Consider the following 17,965-nt stretch of genomic DNA (forward strand, 5'->3'; position numbering starts at 1 on the left):
GAAAAAATGTGGATGTTACCAGGTGTCACTTAAAGTATTTTACCATTTGACGCTGAAACCTGGAAGTGTTTGAGGGCTTATATTTATTGTTCACATTTCTATCCTTGCTTTCCTCCACACACGGGAGTTCAGGGCAGCATACATTGGATGCTGCTTTTTGTCCTGCAACAACTCTGTAAAGTAGGTTAGGCTGAGATAGTGACTAGCCCAATGGTACACAATGACTTTCATGGCTGAGTAGGGATTTGAACCCCTGTTTGACTTATATAATCAGTTGGTGAGAACCAGCAGTTTTTGCCTCAAAATCAGTCATATAAATAACTTGCAACACCTTGTTATCACTCATGTAGCACAGTATTATTTATTTATCACATTTATGTACTGCCCCATATAAAATCTCTAGTTTTACAAATTAAAACATAAATAAAACCTTAAATAATATACAACAAATCTAAAATAACCCTTAATAAAACTTTAAAACATTTTAAACTAAAAGCCTGATAAAATAGGTGTGCATCGTTCTCTCCATCCTCCACCCCAGATCTGAGAGAGAAGTGAAACTCCTGGTGGGAGAATAGATCCAGGGCCTGCTGCTTTCCACTAGATTCTGGACTGGTCTGGAAATGTATTTTATAGATGGATGCCCCACTTTTCTTGACCAGAGTCACCCCAAAGCTGCAGAAAAACAGGCAGGCCTCCACTGCCAGGAGGTGGGAGCTGTTTTTACTTATTCTTCCTTTTGTTGGATCATGAAAGGGCTTTTTAATCTTCCCCTCATAGCACCAGTTCTCTGTAACAGCAGCCTCATGAGAGGGAAAGTAAAAAGATGAGAAAGAAAACAACCCTCCTCTCCACTTACTGTATCCCAAGGCTGGCATGTGCAGAGGGTGTGGATGTTGTAAAGCCAGAAGCCTAGTTAAACCTCCCTCTATATTTGGCAGTGTCTGATGCAGGCAGGGTGGTGATTTAGCCTGCACTCAAGTGATCCAGTAGAGTGAACCACACGCTCATCAGGGTGCAACAGCAGAAAGCACTTCAATGAGAGAGAGTATAAACAAAAAATGCTCCTTATCCAAGACTGGCAGATAAGAGGTCTGTAAACTAGCACTCCTGGCTGTGCTAGATAATGTGCTTAATGAAGGCAGGAGAGTGGTTGCAGAGTAAATTACAGAAGTCATTTAAGATGGGCTCAGGGTGCAACTTGGCGATTCACCTCAAGGAAAAAGAACATATTAAACATGGACTTTCCTTCCAATAGTGAGATAAAGCTTTTGTTGGTACAGTGTTATCTTAAAAAAAAAAAAAATCTGAATAGGGATAATGTCTTTTGGATTCTCAGTCTATGTTTATCAAAGGCAGTTTCATAGTGTTTGAATTTCCAAAAATGTTTTGTCCAAAATTGGTCTGTCGATTTGATTCACAGTCTAGAGAACTTGTTAGCTAATATTTGGAAAGAGGATTTTTCAGAATAAAACATACATAATTTTCTCGCCCTTGTACTTTTTATGTTATTTGGTCTGCTCTTCATTAATCCATGGGTTATGATTTCAAAAACATACCTTATGGCATTGTTGCAGTAATCTTTGAGTGTATTGTACAGTGGTCCCTCGACTTACGAAGCACTCGACATCCGAAGATTTCGACATACGAACGACAAAAAATACCAGAAGTCGTTGCCGGTTTAGATGCGGTTTCCTCGACTTACGAGTGTTCCGGACCTCCGTGGATGCGCTTTTCGACTTACGAAAATTCCGACCTACGAACATGCGTTCGGATCGGATTATCTTCGTAAGTCGAGGGACCACTTGTATACTGTTGTTGCATCTGTCATTCTATAAATATGTAATTTTTGTACTGTTATAAGTATGTTTTTCAACTTGTTAGTGTAAAGCTCTTGGAAACATCTCAGCAATTTGATCTGAACATGTACTTCTGTAAACCTGATTGTGTAGTTGACATAATGTATTCAAGGGGTAAAAAGTCCCAAAGAGATTTTGAAAAGGCTTTCTTGTTTCTAAAATATGCAGACATCTGCTAGAAAATCTGTCATCATTTGTGATATGTTTTGAGTTATACTCCTACACCCCGATTGAACAAGGGCTAAATAACAGCAGAAGCAGGCTACTGTGTGCATATATTACAAGGGGAAAACACATTCACAAACAGATGCTACGTGCCCATAGTCATCCAAAACTGTCTGTATTCGGCCTTATTCACTCACATGGCCATCTTTGGGGGAGAAAGGAGGAATGAATCCGGCCCTCTGCTCCCTTCAACTGTCCCCCTAATGGATTATTTTGTGCATTTGCATTAAGGGTGCATACAGACAAAATTACTCATCTGTCCATTATTGCATATGTGTTCTGTTGGATTGAGTCAGTGGGAGCCTTCAAGATACTTTTAAAATTAAATAGTACTTGATGGAATATTTGCCACCTTCCCAAGCCCTTTCTTGAGCCTGATAATAAGGACCAGCAGTCAGTTATTCCTTTATTTGGTTTCCGCTGGTATCCCAGACAATCTTGGTTAGAGTCTTCCCTGAATCACGACATTGTTCTGTCTTGTTTATGATCTGATGATATTGTAGCTAGGGTTACTTAATCCGGAAATAGCTTCATTAGATCACTCTTGGTCAGCAGTGACATTTTAAAGGAGTTGGGATCGTTGCATATAATAAACCAATGCCTTTTATTAACTTCTGAATCTTGTCATTCTCATATGTGCCCTTGTCAAATAATGTGTAATATACTAATGACCTTGTTAACGTCTGTCTAACTTGAAGTTGTGATAAGCTTGCAAAATAGCGGTCTGAAAAAGCAACATTTGTGTAGGGCTTCAGGATTGGAATAAAAGGCAAAGGCTGGTACCTTGGCTAATGAGCAAAATAGCTCCTGCTAATTGAGTGAAGAGGCACCTTTTGAGTGGTGATTCTCTTTATTAAGTGGGGGAGAGAAACTGACCCTCTCCATCCCCAGCAAAGCATGCCTCCAGTGTCTGGTGTTGGTGACCTCATGTTTCTTTTTTAGATTGTAAGCCCTATAGGGAGAGGTAGCCACTTCTGTCTGTCTGCCTATCTATGTATTCATTCATTTATCAGGACTGCCCATCCTGCACGTGTTGCACAACAGAGTGAGCAGATGCTGCTTCTTCAGTGCTGTCTCTGCACTCCTGAAGGCCTCTATCATAGCAAAACCTATGTTCCAAACGTTCCAAAAGAAGTGCCGCTTGCCTGATTGTGCAATAGCCTGTGCATAACAGAAGCACACGGAGCAATGAGGGAGGTCCCACTGCTTTCTTATAGCTGCTCTTTGTTAGTCAGGATGTTGGCCCATGTTCTAAGAGGAAAAATAAGATATTCTTTTTAAGTAGGGGTTCATGGCAACTTTATTCTGACCCAGTTACTTGTTAACATAGTAATTATAACATGCAGAATAATAGTCAAATGTAATGATGATCTGCTAGAATATGATCTGATAAATATATTCTTGAGTTGTATATATGATCTTTAATGCAAAGAGCACACTGAACAGAAACCCAGTATTAATGGAAAACATTAAGTCTTCAGACACTTTACTAAGCTGCCGTACTCTAGCAAATGTATCCTCTACATTACAATTTTCCCCAAAACTATATAACTTTGTTCATTGAAGAACAAATTAGAAACTTAACATAGTTTATAGTGTGTAGGAAGCACGTTACAGGTAGGTTAGGTATTCATGACTTCAGATACTGGGGAATTTTTTGAAAAGGGTGCCTTTTTGAAGTTGCTAGAAGCCACAAAATCTTCTTAGTTGAGGATTTGAAATGCTTTCATCATGTCATATACTAGCTTACATTTACGTATGTCTTGTACTGTAGATTCTCCCGAGGTTACAGTAACTGGGTACGATGGAAATTGGTATATTGGAAGAGAGAATGTTTTACTCAGGTGTAATGCTGATGCAAATCCACTACCAATGGAGTTTACGTGGAGTAGGTAGGTTCCAGTCTAAGTAAATCTGATATGATATTTTTCCTCCTCAGAACTGATGCTTGGTTGAAATAAAAAGATATTCATTAAAAATTATTCATTTATCTTTTGGTGATACAGCTTAAAATACTATGTTGTAAGCAACTGTGCTAAGTTATGGAATTCATTACCATAAGACATGGTGATACCTATTAGCTAGTACATTTTGTTAAAATGTATTAGAACTACTAAAGGAGAATAGGTTAATCAATGGCTATTAGCCATAATGGGTCACTGGAACATCCATTCTATATGCAATATATATTGCTGACTGCTGATGTAGCATGTGGTTAGGCACAGAACCTCTAAAAGCTCCTGTTAAGGGTGAGGGGGCATTTAGAACTGTTGGGAGAGACCACAAGGCATGGCCAAAAATCATAGTTTTTAGGGAGAAGCCTGGATCCTCCCCACAGAACCAAAAATATCCCCAAAGAAGCAGAGAGCGCATACACTTTCCAGCCACAGAACACTTGCATAAAGGTTCTGAAATGAGGTAGTTCTCCTGCCAGTCAAGAGGGCACAATCAATAACAGTAGAAGGTTGTAAGAAAGAGGAGTGGGGGAGGGAACAAGAAAGACCATTGGCATTTTCTTCCCCTTTTTTCTTTATAAACTGTGTATTGAGTAACTACTAACTACCACAAATCACAAAACCCAAGAGAGACTGTCCTAAAAACAGAAAGGGAAAAGCATCAGAGAATGTTGTGAAAGCTATAAAATATGCAACCAAAGAAAATCATTCTGAAAAGGCCTCCTAAACCTACATATGAATGGCCACAAGATCGAGCAAGTTAAAACTTTCAAATATTTTGGTGATGTTTTCCGTTCGGCAGGCGGATGAAGAGTCCATCTAAATTTCATAACCCAGAATGCCCAGCAATCGGCAAATTCAGTTAAATCTTTCACTTCACAAGGGGTGCTCTCTTTATCCCTGCTGCTATTGAACTCTTCATAGCAAAAGTTTATCTGTAGCTCTTGTATGGAACCCAACTGGATCCATTTGGAAATTTTTCCCCGCTGGAAGTTGTACAAATTTCTTAAAGCAATTTTTTAGGTGACTTGTTGCGTTCCAAACACCATCCTTAGACGTTAGGCAGGAGTCATCAGATTGGAAACATGTTACTGGTGGAGCATTCTCATTGTTTGCTTAAAATTGAACTTCTCCCAAGTGGGTCTGGCCCCCTTAGTATTGATTGATAGTTTCAATTTGAACTGGAAGGCGATAATAAAAACTAAACACCAATATTACGGTCTCCCTCAGGAAGAACTCATTAGATTGGGGATTGACCTAGCTAGGAGGGCCATTAAAGAGCGTATCCTTGACACCGAACTACAAGAGGAAGCAGCCAGCGTACCAAGAGGCTTGCATATGGTAATCAGCATTTAAATTCCAGACCTCCTGATTATTTAAGTAACATACTAATTGCAAAATTTAGGTGAGCAATGACTCCCGCACGTGTCAACGCATTCCCCACTGCAGTCTTAGAGAGGAAGTTCAGTGGGATTCCATATTCGTCTCGCTTATGTCCTTGCGGCTCAGGCGCTATCGAAATTACCACCAACGTAATTTTATATTGTGACTTTTACAATGATATTTGATTGAATTTTATTTCCCCTTTACTGAAGAATTTTCCTGGCCACATGGATGTTTTTTATCTTGACTATTTGCTGTCTAATTTTAATGTAACGATCACTACTACTGTGGCCAAGTTTTTCTATATTGTGTGTAAATCTTATTATGATTTTGTTTGATGTTACTGTATTCTGGTCAATGACCCAAATAAAGAGATTCTGATTCTGAACCTACATTTCATCTTCCTGCTGCCCATCAATGCCATCTTTGGTCCTTTCCTCACCAATATTACACATGAGATTTAATGCAACATTCCTGTCATGGGTACCTCTGGATCTGGTTCGTGATCCGTTGAATCAATTAGAATGGGTTCTGCGTGTGCGCGGAAGCCTCTCGGTGTTGAGTTCTACAGCTCCTCTTCGGCACCTGCACCCCGCCCCACATGACCACGTGGCTAGTTAAGGCGGGAGGAAGAGCAGGCACCTCAGTTCCTTTGCGACCACCGTGGAAATCGGTTCCCGGTTTCTGCAGCTCCTCATTTGGTTCCTCAATTCTTCAATGTTCTACTACTGATTTTATGGACTTTGACTTGGAATTCTTGTTTAATCTTCTGCCTTGCGATTCTACTTTGACGCTTGATTGGACTGCTATACTGTGACTGACCTGGACTGCTTAACGATTCTGCTCTGCTCTGAAGTACTTTGGTTTTGAGCATTCTCTCTCTTCTGCAACTTGGTTTCGATTTTGGACTGGCTAACGACCGCGAATTTGTAAGTAGCGGACTTTGTTCTGGTTATGGATACACCTAAGGGGAAAAAGACCTTTAAACGCTGGAGAAGTGCAAGGCAAAATTGCCCTCACAAGATGCGCATAATCTGTGTTTACTCTGTTTGGGTGAGGCGCATGTTCCCTCCTCCTGTAGTATTTGCCTGTCCTTCTCCAAACAAACCCGGAGAACTCGAGAACTCCGTTTGAAGGCTGCTATCTATGAGGATGTTTTGGCAGTGCCTTCTTCTACTTCAAAGAAGTCTCCTCAGGCTCATAGCTCGGGGGCCCTGGCATCAACCCAGTCTAAAACCCCGTTGCTCATTAAAAAAAACCCCCATAAATCCTCGAAAAGGTCGGGTTCCAAAATGGCGGCGGCTGGAGAGCCCGCCAAAAAGACGCTGAAACAGTCAACATCGGACTCGACTCTGTCGCCGAAAGCTGTCCAACATGTAATCTTCGTGTCAGTATCGAAACCCTCGACACCGACAGCCCCATCGGCACTGGCACCGCTCGATAAGCCTGCGCCGGTCGTGGCATCGACATCGACACCTGAGACTTCAATAACAAAGCCGCTCTCGACACCGAGAAGCTCCTCGATACCGATGGCTGGGGCAGCTACATCGACGTCTGCCTCGATACCGATGCCTGGGGCAGCTACATCGACGTCTGCCTCGATACTGATAGCTGGGACAGCTACATTGACATCTGCCTCGATACCGATAGATCCGTCGATATCGAAGGTTGCAGCCTCGTTTTCTCCTCCACTCCCAACTCTGCCGCTTCTGAGTCTTCGAGACCTACAGCCAGCACTGACTCCGATAAGGTCCCCGTCGACATCGGGAGAGGGAATCCAACCCTCAGCACTGAATACACCAACAAATATCACCTCGGTGACTCCTCGATTTCGAGCGCCCATGACTTTTGTGGTTGAGGATGCTGACCTCTCCAATAATGGCGACACGGCCTTGGGCACCCAATCGCTTATGACAATGCTGGATTCTGCAGCGAACACCCCGTCTACATTTGCAGCTCTTCCTCGGCCAGATGACGGTGCTCCACACTTACTATCTGCGACATAATTTGCCACAACAGCCCCCTGGCACACCTGCGGGTTCTCACACGCAGTCTCCCCGTCCAAGGAGGCGGCTTTACCTGGAGCATCGTCACCTGGAATAGCGTATGATTACAAAGAGGATCGTATTTGGAGACGAGCCATGTCTGCCCCTGCGATCCCTCAAAATACCACCAAACTGCCGATACGAACACTCCATAGAGGGGATACCTCTCCTCTACAACCGAGAATGTTGTCTACTCTATCCACGCAGACACTGCTGTCTACGTCTACACAATCTATGCAAACCACACAACAACTTACTGCGGTGGCAGTCCAGATGGATGCCCCATCTGCACCCCTTCCTCCATCACCGACAGGTACTCCCTCCCAACATTCCCCCTCGGAGCTAGCATCGGATGACAGTCATCATGGCTCTTCTGATTTTGAGTCTGACACAGAGACAGTCGAAGCTGATCCCTCACCTGATGTGGCCACGCCTGCCCACATCTCACCGACAGAGGAGTTAAAGGCGTACCACTCGCATATTAAACAGATGGCTGCAACCTTGGATTTAGACCTATCCTCACAAGCGAAGACCATTGATGACCTGGTCTACCACTTTATGGCAAGGTCGCAGTCAGCGCAACCAGTGGCTCTGCCTTTGCTACCCATCATTTCTAATGCCACGCAATGCGCCTGGCAGGTTCCACACACGTCCACACCAACTTCTAAAAGGCTGGAGGGCCTATACAGAGTGCAAGAACAAGATAATGCCTACCTATTTAAGCACCCTGTGCCAAATTCATTGGTCATTGACTGTGCCACAACTTCTAGATCTAGCCGCCGGCATACCACACCTGCGGACAAAGAAGGTAGGAAGTTGGACGTCATGGGAAAGAAGTTATACTCCACCTCTTGTCTCTTGGTTAAAGTAGCTAACTACTCAGCCTGTATGGTGAAATACAGCTACTGCATCTGGGAGAATTTAGAAAGGGACATTAATACCTTGTCTCCGGAGGAGCTCAAACTGCGTTTTCGTAAGACGTTACAAAAAGCGGGAGACCTCACGTGTCAGCAATTAAGCACCGCTAAACACTTAGCAGAATCAGAATCGAGGTCCATCACCACTGCAATCACCCCCTGCCGTCATGCCTGGTTAAGATCTGCATCCTTACACCAGGACATGAAGGACAAGATAGAGGGCCTACCATTTGATGGGAAGGGCCTGTTCTCAGAAGAGACGGATTCTACTATGGAGAATATGAAGAAATCAAAATTCACGGTGAAAACATTCACCTCTTCTACATTGACCTTGTACCCAAATAAACAAAGAAACTACTTCCGCCCCCACACATCCTACAAGCCACAAGACCGCTGCGACTTTCGAAAGACCTACCAACCGTATGGCAAACACCTCGGTCAACAAAAGGGTAAATATACCCCTACACAATGCGGGAAACAAACCGAGGGCAATAAACCACGGCCCTGAGATTCAAGACAGCCCATCACACGCTCTTCCTCTATTGCTCTCTCAGCCTTATTACCCCTCCCAGAACATCAGGGAGCTTGACCACCCGATCCATTCCATCATCGAACCGGGTCTATTAGCCAACAACAACATCAGATTGGCGAGTCATGTGCAAGCATGACGCCACATAACATCAGATCGATGGGTATTAAAGACTGTCACTTCAGGCTATGCGATAGAGTTCAAGAAATGACCTGTGTTCAGGGGGCTTCGCTTCACCAAGGCGTCACCTGCCTTACTTCAAGAAGTGAAGGAACTTCTACTCAAAAGGGCGATAGTCCCAGTGCGATGGGCAAGACGTCCCGATATTTCCAAATCCCGAAGAAAGATGGCGGGATGAGACCAATCATGGACCTCAGGCATCTGAACAAATTTATCCAAGTGAAAAAGTATCGAATGACAACGCTACAGGACATCCTACCACTGCTTCATCGGGAGCGCTGGCTTGTAACATTAGACTTAAAAGATGCCTATTTTCATATAGGGATTCGGCCTACCCACCGAAAGTTCCTGAGGTTCACAGTAGGAGCAGCGGTGTATCAATATCAAGTCCTTCCGTTCGGACTGTGTACGGCCCCGCATGTATTCACCAAATGCATGGCGGTGGTAGTGGCTCACTTACGGACAAAGGGCCTCAAGCTGTTTCCGTACTTAGACGACTGGCTCCTGACATCCAGAGACAAAGAAGAGTTACTTTTGCAGATTCAGTATATGATAAGCCTCCTTCGCAATCTGGGGATACAAATCAACTGGAAGAAGTCTCACCTGACCCCAGTATCCACAACTTGCATTTCTAATGCAAAACTGTGGTTCCTGTCTTCTTTTTGCCTATGCAAAGACGTGCCGACAATGCAACTCCGTCTACCTCTACCAATCCTACGGTCCCTCTCGTGGTGGATGAAGGACTTCAATTTACTCAGAGGGATGCCGTTTCAGCTACAGACCCCGTCGGTGTGGGTCACAACAGATGCTTCATTGCAAGGTTGGGGAGGACATTGCAGTTCCACCATAGCACAGGGTCTGTGGACCCGACCTCAGCGCCAGCTCCACATAAACTTCTTGGAACTGTTGGCAGTCTTCCAAGCCATGAAAGCCTTCCTCCCGATGCTGAGAGTCAGAATCGTGCAACTACAGATGGACAACACGACCGCCATTGCCTACTTGAACAGGCAAGGAGGGACAGTCTCCAGATCACTGTGTGCCCTGAGCATTCAAATCTGGCACTGGTGTATCAAAAACAGCATCACCCCAATTGCCATCCACATAAGGGGCAAGGACAACATCCTAGCGGATGGCCTCAGTCGTTCGTTCTCGATGGAAACCCAGCACAAATGGGAGCTGAATGATGCATACCTATACAAGATATTCCTTCTCTGGGGTCACCCGGATCTCGACTTACTTGCTACAGCGCAAAACACAAAATGCAGACTGTACTGCTCAAGAGCAGGTCATGACCCACGATCCTTGGGAGATGCCTTTCAGATAGATTGGTCCACGCACTGGATTTACATGTTCCCGCTGCTGCCGCTGGTCAGCAGAGTGGTGGCTCATCTTCTAATAGGCCGAGTAACTTGCATCCTGATCACACCTTGGTGGCCGTGCCAAGCATGGTTTTCACATCTACTCAAACTTGCTACGACTTATCAGAGACTTCCGAACTGCCCAGACCTCCTGATTCAAGAAGACGGGCGCCTTCTACATCTGGAAGTGCTCACTCTACAACTAACAGCTTGGAAGATCGACTGTTGAAGCGTATCATGCTGAATCAGCGTAAACCATCTACAAGAAGAAACTATGCTAGCAAATGGAAAAAATTGCCACCTACGCTTCTCGCCATGCTTTCCGCCCTAAGGAGGCCTCAATCCGTGCATTCCTGCTCTATCTGACCTCCTTGAAGTCAGCGAAACTGTCGAATGTGTCCATCAGGGTACACCTAGCAGCACTTTCTTCTCGGCACCCAGGCTGGGATGGAAAGACGGTGTTCTCCCATCCCTCCTGTAAGAGCTTCTTGAAAGGCCTCACTAATCTGTATCCTCCTGTCAAGAAGCCTCTTGAGCAATGGAGCATATCGCTGGTCCTCTCTGCATTAACAGAGCCACCCTTCAAACCCATGCATTCCACAACTTTAAAACTGGCATCACTTTAGACAGCTTTCTTGGTGGCCATCACCACAGCTCGAAGGGTGAGCGAGCTCACAGCCCTTCGCATGGATGTTCCTTATGCCCGATTTTATCTGGATAAAGTTCTCCTCCGGCCAGATCTCTCCTTTCTACCAAAGATTGTATCAAACTTCCACATCAACCAAGACACAGTGCTTCTGACCTTCTTTAGATCGCCAACCACCCCGTTGGAACAAGCTCTGCACTCCTTGGATGTTCGAAGAGCTCTTCTCTTTTAGCTCTCAAAAACGAAACTGTTCCGCTCATCAGAAAAACTCTTTGTCGCCTATAAGGGAGCGAACAAAGGACGAGCATTGTCCAGACAGAGACTGTCCCAATGGATTGTCGAAACCACCCGTCTGGCATACTCGATACAGAAGGTTCAACTGCTGGGCTCCATCAAAGCGCATTCCACTAGAGCTTATGGTGCCTCTGCTGCTCATCTGTCTGGCATATCGTTTCAAGACATTTGTAGGGCAGCAACGTGGTCTTCTGAACAACCTTTTATAAAGCACTATGCCATAGACTTGTGGTCTGCTGCGGAGGCGAATTTGGGGAGAGCTGTTCTCAAAAGGGTGCTACAATAACTCTACTGCTTCCTCCTCCTTTTGGAGCTAACTAATCACCCATTCTAATGGATTCAACAGATCACGAACCAGATAAACAGGTTGCTTACCTGTAACTGATGATCTGGTAGTGATCCGTTGACATCCATTAGACCCTCCTTGAACCTCCCCTCCGCAGTAGCACTTACTTGGCTATAGGAGAACTTACCTGCTTACTTGACTGCTTCGGCGGTCTCCAAGGAACAGAGGTGCCTGCTCTTCCTCCCGCCTTAAATAGCCACGTGGTCACGTGGGGCGGGGCGCAGGCACCGAAGAGGAGCTGTAGAACTCGACACGGAGAGGCTTCCGCGCATGCACAGAACCCATTCTAATGGATGTCAACGGATCACTGCCAGATCATCAGTTACAGGTAAGCAACCTGTTTATAGCAGATGCTGGAAGCAAACACAATGACTGTTTGAGCCTCTAGTCTAAAGAGCATCTGACTAGTTAACTGTGGAAGATAGAATGCTGGACTACATGGATCCTTGGACTAATTCAGGAAGACAAATATGTTGATCAGCATGCATGCAGCATATTCCTATGCATGTTTACTCAAAAGTAAGGTTTACTGAATCCGGAAGGACTCCTGGGTACACATGCAGGATAGCAGCCTTAATTGTAAAACGTGTAAGCTGACATTTAGAACACAACACTTGCTTTCATAGAGAAAGAAAAACCATTAACTCTCCTGCAGATTCTTACAGCATGAGATGAAAATACAGTTTAAGTTATTTATAAATGTTGTTGCTAAATAATGCTCAATTATATCAATAAATGCAACACCTTTTAGCATTAGTAGAAACCTCAAGATTTCACCAGTGTGCTCTATTGATTTTAAAATAAGACAGATTCAAAGACCAATTTGAAGCGCTGGAATCGAGCCTGATGCTGGTGCTGCCCCACCATGTGCCCTGGGGAACACTGAGGATGTGTGTCCTCATTCCTCTGTCCCCAGTCATGTGGAAGCATGGAGTGCCTGCAGCCCTTTTCGGGCTGTCAGGGCCCAAACTATTGTAGAAGCTGGATGGAGGATCTCCCTGGCCTCTAGAATGTCTCCAGTCCACCGCACAAGTAGTATGGTGCATTGTGAGCTTCCCAGAGGTCAGACATCTTTTCCCCAGAGTCTCAACTGCGTCTTGTCTGTGAGCGTGGTGTGTCGAGCAGGGTTGCAGCTGCAATTTGTGTGGGCAAAGGTAGGCGCAATCCTGCCTCCCCCCCGCCACCCGCCTAGCCCTCCCTGGCTCAGAAAGAAGAGGTGGTGTGTGCAGCCTTATAGTGTGATACAGTACAACACTGAATAGAGCCTTGAGGGTTTTTTTTAAAACTGAATTTATGTAATGCCTGTTACTGTTCAACCCATATAGGTGCCATGTAAACAATCCAGCGTGAGCCAGCGTGGTGTAGTGGTTAGAGTGCTGGACTAGGACCGGGGAGACCCGAGTTCAAATCCCCATTCAGCCATGATACTAGCTGGGTGACTTTGGGCCAGTCACTTCTCTCTCAGCCTAACCTACTTCACAGGGTTGTTGTGAAGAGAAACTCAAGTATGTAGAACACCGCTCTGGGCTCCTTGGAGGAAGAGCGGGATATAAATGTAAAAATAAATAAATCCCTTAAAGTTAATTTTATTTAATGGCTTGAACTGGCATACTGACAAATGAAGCACACATGTTGGTAAGAACAGCAGGGATGCAGTGGGAATCCTCACCAGATTCTCCAGTCCTCTTGCACATGTGCTGTGGTACAAGAGCACAAATACCTCCTGAGAATCTCCCACGCTTTGCAGGTGCTTTATACGACTGTAAGCATGTTGCTTAGGGTCGAACAACATGCTTTCACTCTTACAGAGCGTTTCTGTAGCGCAGGCAGTGGTTGGCAGTACTGGAGCACTTGCACAGCAGTGAAAATGCAAGAAAACAGGGGGAGTTGCATGAGTGCTCCCCACTGTCCCCACAAACTCACTAATGTGTGTGCTTCTCGAGCCAGTCTGTCAGCCAGTTAGTTTACTATTGAGCCAACGTGGTGTAGTGGTTGGAGTGCTGGACTAGGACCAGGGAGACCCGAGTTCAAATCTCCATTCAGCCATGAGACTAGCTGGGTGACTAGCGGGGTATAAAATGTAAATAATAATAATAATAATAAATATATAGTCCATTATGAACAGTATTTTCAGTGCTTGTTTATTTATACACACAATTGTTCAAATAGCTTCACTAATATAAATAGTTACAAGTATGGACATACACAAGTCACTAGTGCTAGCAACTCAAATAGCTTCCTTTCCTAATGAGATACAATTATATTAGAACATGTTTAACAAAACCATCCATTGCTACATTTAGCATTGCATTGTATATCAATTTCATTACTGAATATAGACTGTACATAAGTTTCCAAAAATGTTTTATGCTTTGAGCAAAGCTGCAGACAAATCTATTTATGTAACCAAAAGTTTAAGATAATAAGGTTGTTCACATGACATCTTTGGGGATGTATGGAGGGCAGGCAGGCTCCGCCCTACACACGATCGCCCTTCCCTGACAGCTCCACTGCTCGTGGTACAAGAGTAGTGCACTGCAGAGCCAGAGGAAGAAATCCTCTGGCATCCCACAATGCACCATGCCAGGAGTGCAGTAAATTGAGGGAATCCCCTGCTGCCCGGCGCTCTTGCCACTCAGCTTTGTGCACTGCAGGCAGCCCGAGTGTTCACATGACCAGAGAGTGGGGTGGAAGGGCATGCTTGAGTCGTTCTACCACACTATTAGCCTGAATAAAAAACATGGGCAACCTGGTGAAGAGCATCGGGACTAGGACTGATCCCGGGACTACACCTACTCGATCCCACCTGAGTAGGGTTGTACAAGCCCGCGTAGCGCTGCTCATGTGACTGACCTCATTGCTTTTAAAATCAATATTATTATTATTTTATATCCCGTTCTTCCTCCAAGGAACCCAGAGCGGTGTACTACATACTTGAGTTTCTCCTCACAGCAACCCTGTGAAGTAGGTTAGGCTGAGAGAGAAGTGACTGGTCCAGAGTCACCGAGCAAGTATCATGGCTGAATGGGATTTGAACTTGGGTCTCCCTAGTCCTAGTCCAGCACTCTAACCACTATACCATGCCGCCTCTATAGACGGTTTCTTAAATTCATTTATTAAGAATATTTTATATGCTACTTTTAAACAAAAAAGTTCTCAATGCAAGCAAAATGACAAAATAAATGAGAAGACGGTTCCCTGTCCTATAAGGGCTCATAGTCTTAAAAAGAAAGGTAAAGCAGACAGCAGCGATAGCCACTGGAAGTGATGCAATGCTGGGCTGAATAGGAAGAGTTACTTTCCCTTACCCAGTTATCAGAGCAAAGATATGATCTTTCCCCTCCAAATTCTCAGTGTGCTGAGCTTCCCAATGTACAAGGCAAAGCAAGATCTTCATTTTAATGCTGAACATGGCACAGAAGAATACATACTGTATATATAGGAGAAGTACTCCAGTTGTATATATATATCTACCAATAATTAACTTGGGCTGAAATAGTATAGTTGCTACTGTCTGCACATGAGCTACAATGATTATTTACACAGCAGACATAATGATATTAGGCTGTGAATGTGCCGTATTCTTTAGAAGTTCAAGTAAGCACCTTGCCCAGCATGTAATTATATAATAATTCTCCAGACATTCAGATAATGTTAATAAATGTAACTTTCTCATAGTCGCATGCAGGCAGTAACAACTCTACCTAATAACTGGAATGCAGACAGTAACAACTACACTAACTTGCAAGCTTTTTGCCAGCTCCTTGTATGATACTTAAAAAAAACCTTTGGGACACCAAACGTTCAGCTTCACTCCCTGACAAGGAAGAAATTGAGTGATTACAGAACTGAGTATCCTGCCCTCCTCAGCAATATTTTGAAGTAAATGTGGCTCTTGTGGCTATGAGAAGTCTGTATGTGGCAATTTTTCAAGAGATGGAGGCTGTGTTGGGGGTGGGGCGGGTGGGTTTTGTTATAACTTTGCCCCCACATGATTCTGCCAGTTACCTATCCCAGGTTACATTTCTGGAAATTGAAGACAAAGTAATGTTGCAGAAGCTTACTATGTCTATTTTATTTTTGTGATAAAATTGCTACTGAACCCCTGCAGTATTGATGTAAAATATAATTGTGAAATCCAAAATCTTGTTTCCTACTTTGATGTATTATATAAATGATCTATTATAGAAAGGGAGAACTTGTAAAGTTTGTTAATGGAAATTAATTTTGAAAAAAAATTCATAAAACAGTTTTGTATTTACAGTCTTCTAAAAACATTCAGATTTCCTCTAAATATTTTGTAATTCAGGTTGGATGGACAGTGGCCTGAAGGTTTACAGCCTTTAAACAATACTCTGCATTTCAACAGTCCATTGAGTTACAATTATACTGGAACATATGTTTGTAAAGTGGCCAATTCTCTTGGCCAAAGAAGTGATCAAAAGACCATCTACATATTAGGTGAGTGTTTTTCAAGTCTCAAAAGCATAAATGTTCATGATATTCTGTTGCACTTCTAGTTCCTGTAATAGAGAGATAGCTCTGGCTTTTACTGTGTTAGCTGGAGCAAATATATTCTAGTGTGCTTAAACATTTAGTAAACTTGGACTTTAATATCTCTGTTCCCATTTCATGACATCTGTGTTACAACGATACAAATATAAGGATGCGTCTGCCCATGTTAGTGGATGTCGTGTTTGTAATTTTGTCGTAATGAGTGCAACAGGAGTGAGAATTGGTTTTAATGTAATGGCGTGCATATTATATAATAGGCAAGTGAGCTAAGCTTTTGTCACTAGTAAAGATAATTTAATGAACCTTCCAGAAACCATTATTTCTTCAATGTGCTCTCTGTTCTTTACATGAATGGGCTTTGCACCTGCACAGAGACCTCGCTGAAGTTTCTCCAAGCTCAAAAACTATCCAGTTTAATTAGGTGGCAGCGCCTCCTCCTCTGTGATATGCACATGTCTCTTTGATCCTCTGCTCAGTCTTTCTTCTTCTGTTGACAAAGTAACTTCTCTCAGTGCTCTGAGCTCCTGCAAAACCAAAAGTTAATCTCTCTCCTTGCTGTTGTTCTTTTTGTTCTTGTTTGGTTTTGTTCCTTCTCTTTTAGTTTAGTGTTTTGCTTTTCTTCTCTGCCCCTTGCCTTCAGGGTGAGAATTGTTTGTTTGGAATTCCTTTCCTGCTTATGGCCAGCAAGGTTTCTTTTAAACTTTTTGTCCATTGTCGAGCAAAAATTTCCTCCATGGATGGGCACAGTCTTTGCCTTTACTGCCTGGGCAAGGCACAGAACGTTTAGGTTTGCTCCTTTTGTGTGGGTTTTTCTAAACACGCCCGCAAGAACAGAGCTTTGTACCTTAGAGCTTGGTTGTGGGATCAAGCTCTCAAATCATCCCAATCTGTGTCCTTGCCTGCAACAATGCAATCTGTCTCTGAGGAGACAGAGATTACTTGGGGCTCACAGCCCATGACAATTTTGCCTACAGAGCCTATGGCTCAAAATATCCCGCCTCTGGGATCGAATGGCTCAGTACCTGCTGTAGCCACCAATTTGCAGACCTCGAGTTCCATGGGCACTCTTATTACTCTAAAAAAGAAGAAGAAATCACACCCTACAGGTATTTCTCAACTGTCTTAACGCTACACACAATCCACACCTGCTACCACACAATGGAGGCTTGCCACGACTGTGGCTACTTCTGTTTCTGTTCAAAAGAAAACAAAGGAATCCTCCCTGTGAACCCAAGACCTCTGTGCTTCTTTCCTCAAATCCAACAGGAGAGCAGCCTGAGCTTGAATCCGAACACCTAGTTGAATTCAAGGAAGATACTCACCTCAAATTTGAGGATGAAGCAGGCTATGAATCCGAAGGTCTATATTACTCCTCAGAAACTGAGGAAGAGGTTCCTTGTGATCCACAAGATACCCACAACCTTGAGGAATTGCGATTTGATCAACCTTATGAGGAGCTTATACCTGCTGAATTTGAGGAGTTCCAGTCTGAACTGGAAGAACTATGCCCTCAATATAATGCAGCTGTGGGCTACCCTAGATCTTTTTCTAGCCACCCTTTTACTCAACAACCTAAATACATATAGCTGTACTAATGAGGAATGGGAAAACCATCCATCCTATAGACAACAACAGCTTCTTGGGCATTACACCTCAATCTATGCAGATCAATACCCTATTCCATACCTCAGGAACAACATCTCACTGGACAAC

General features: G+C 43.8%; 1 protein-coding gene across 7 annotated transcripts in view; it reads left to right on the forward strand.

The window, feature by feature from the left end:
- NECTIN3 (nectin cell adhesion molecule 3) overlaps positions 1 to 17,965 on the forward strand; it is a 106,332-nt gene that overhangs the window by 52,474 nt on the left and 35,893 nt on the right. For all 7 annotated transcript variants that reach the window (XM_053305642.1, XM_053305644.1, XM_053305645.1 and 4 more), the window contains 2 exons: positions 3,859 to 3,976; positions 16,047 to 16,198. In XM_053305642.1, coding sequence (XP_053161617.1) covers positions 3,859 to 3,976; positions 16,047 to 16,198 — 270 coding nt within the window. The remainder of the gene's footprint in view (positions 1 to 3,858; positions 3,977 to 16,046; positions 16,199 to 17,965) is intronic.

This window comes from Hemicordylus capensis, chromosome 3 (genome assembly GCF_027244095.1).
Source record: "Hemicordylus capensis ecotype Gifberg chromosome 3, rHemCap1.1.pri, whole genome shotgun sequence".
NCBI lineage: Eukaryota > Metazoa > Chordata > Lepidosauria > Squamata > Cordylidae > Hemicordylus > Hemicordylus capensis.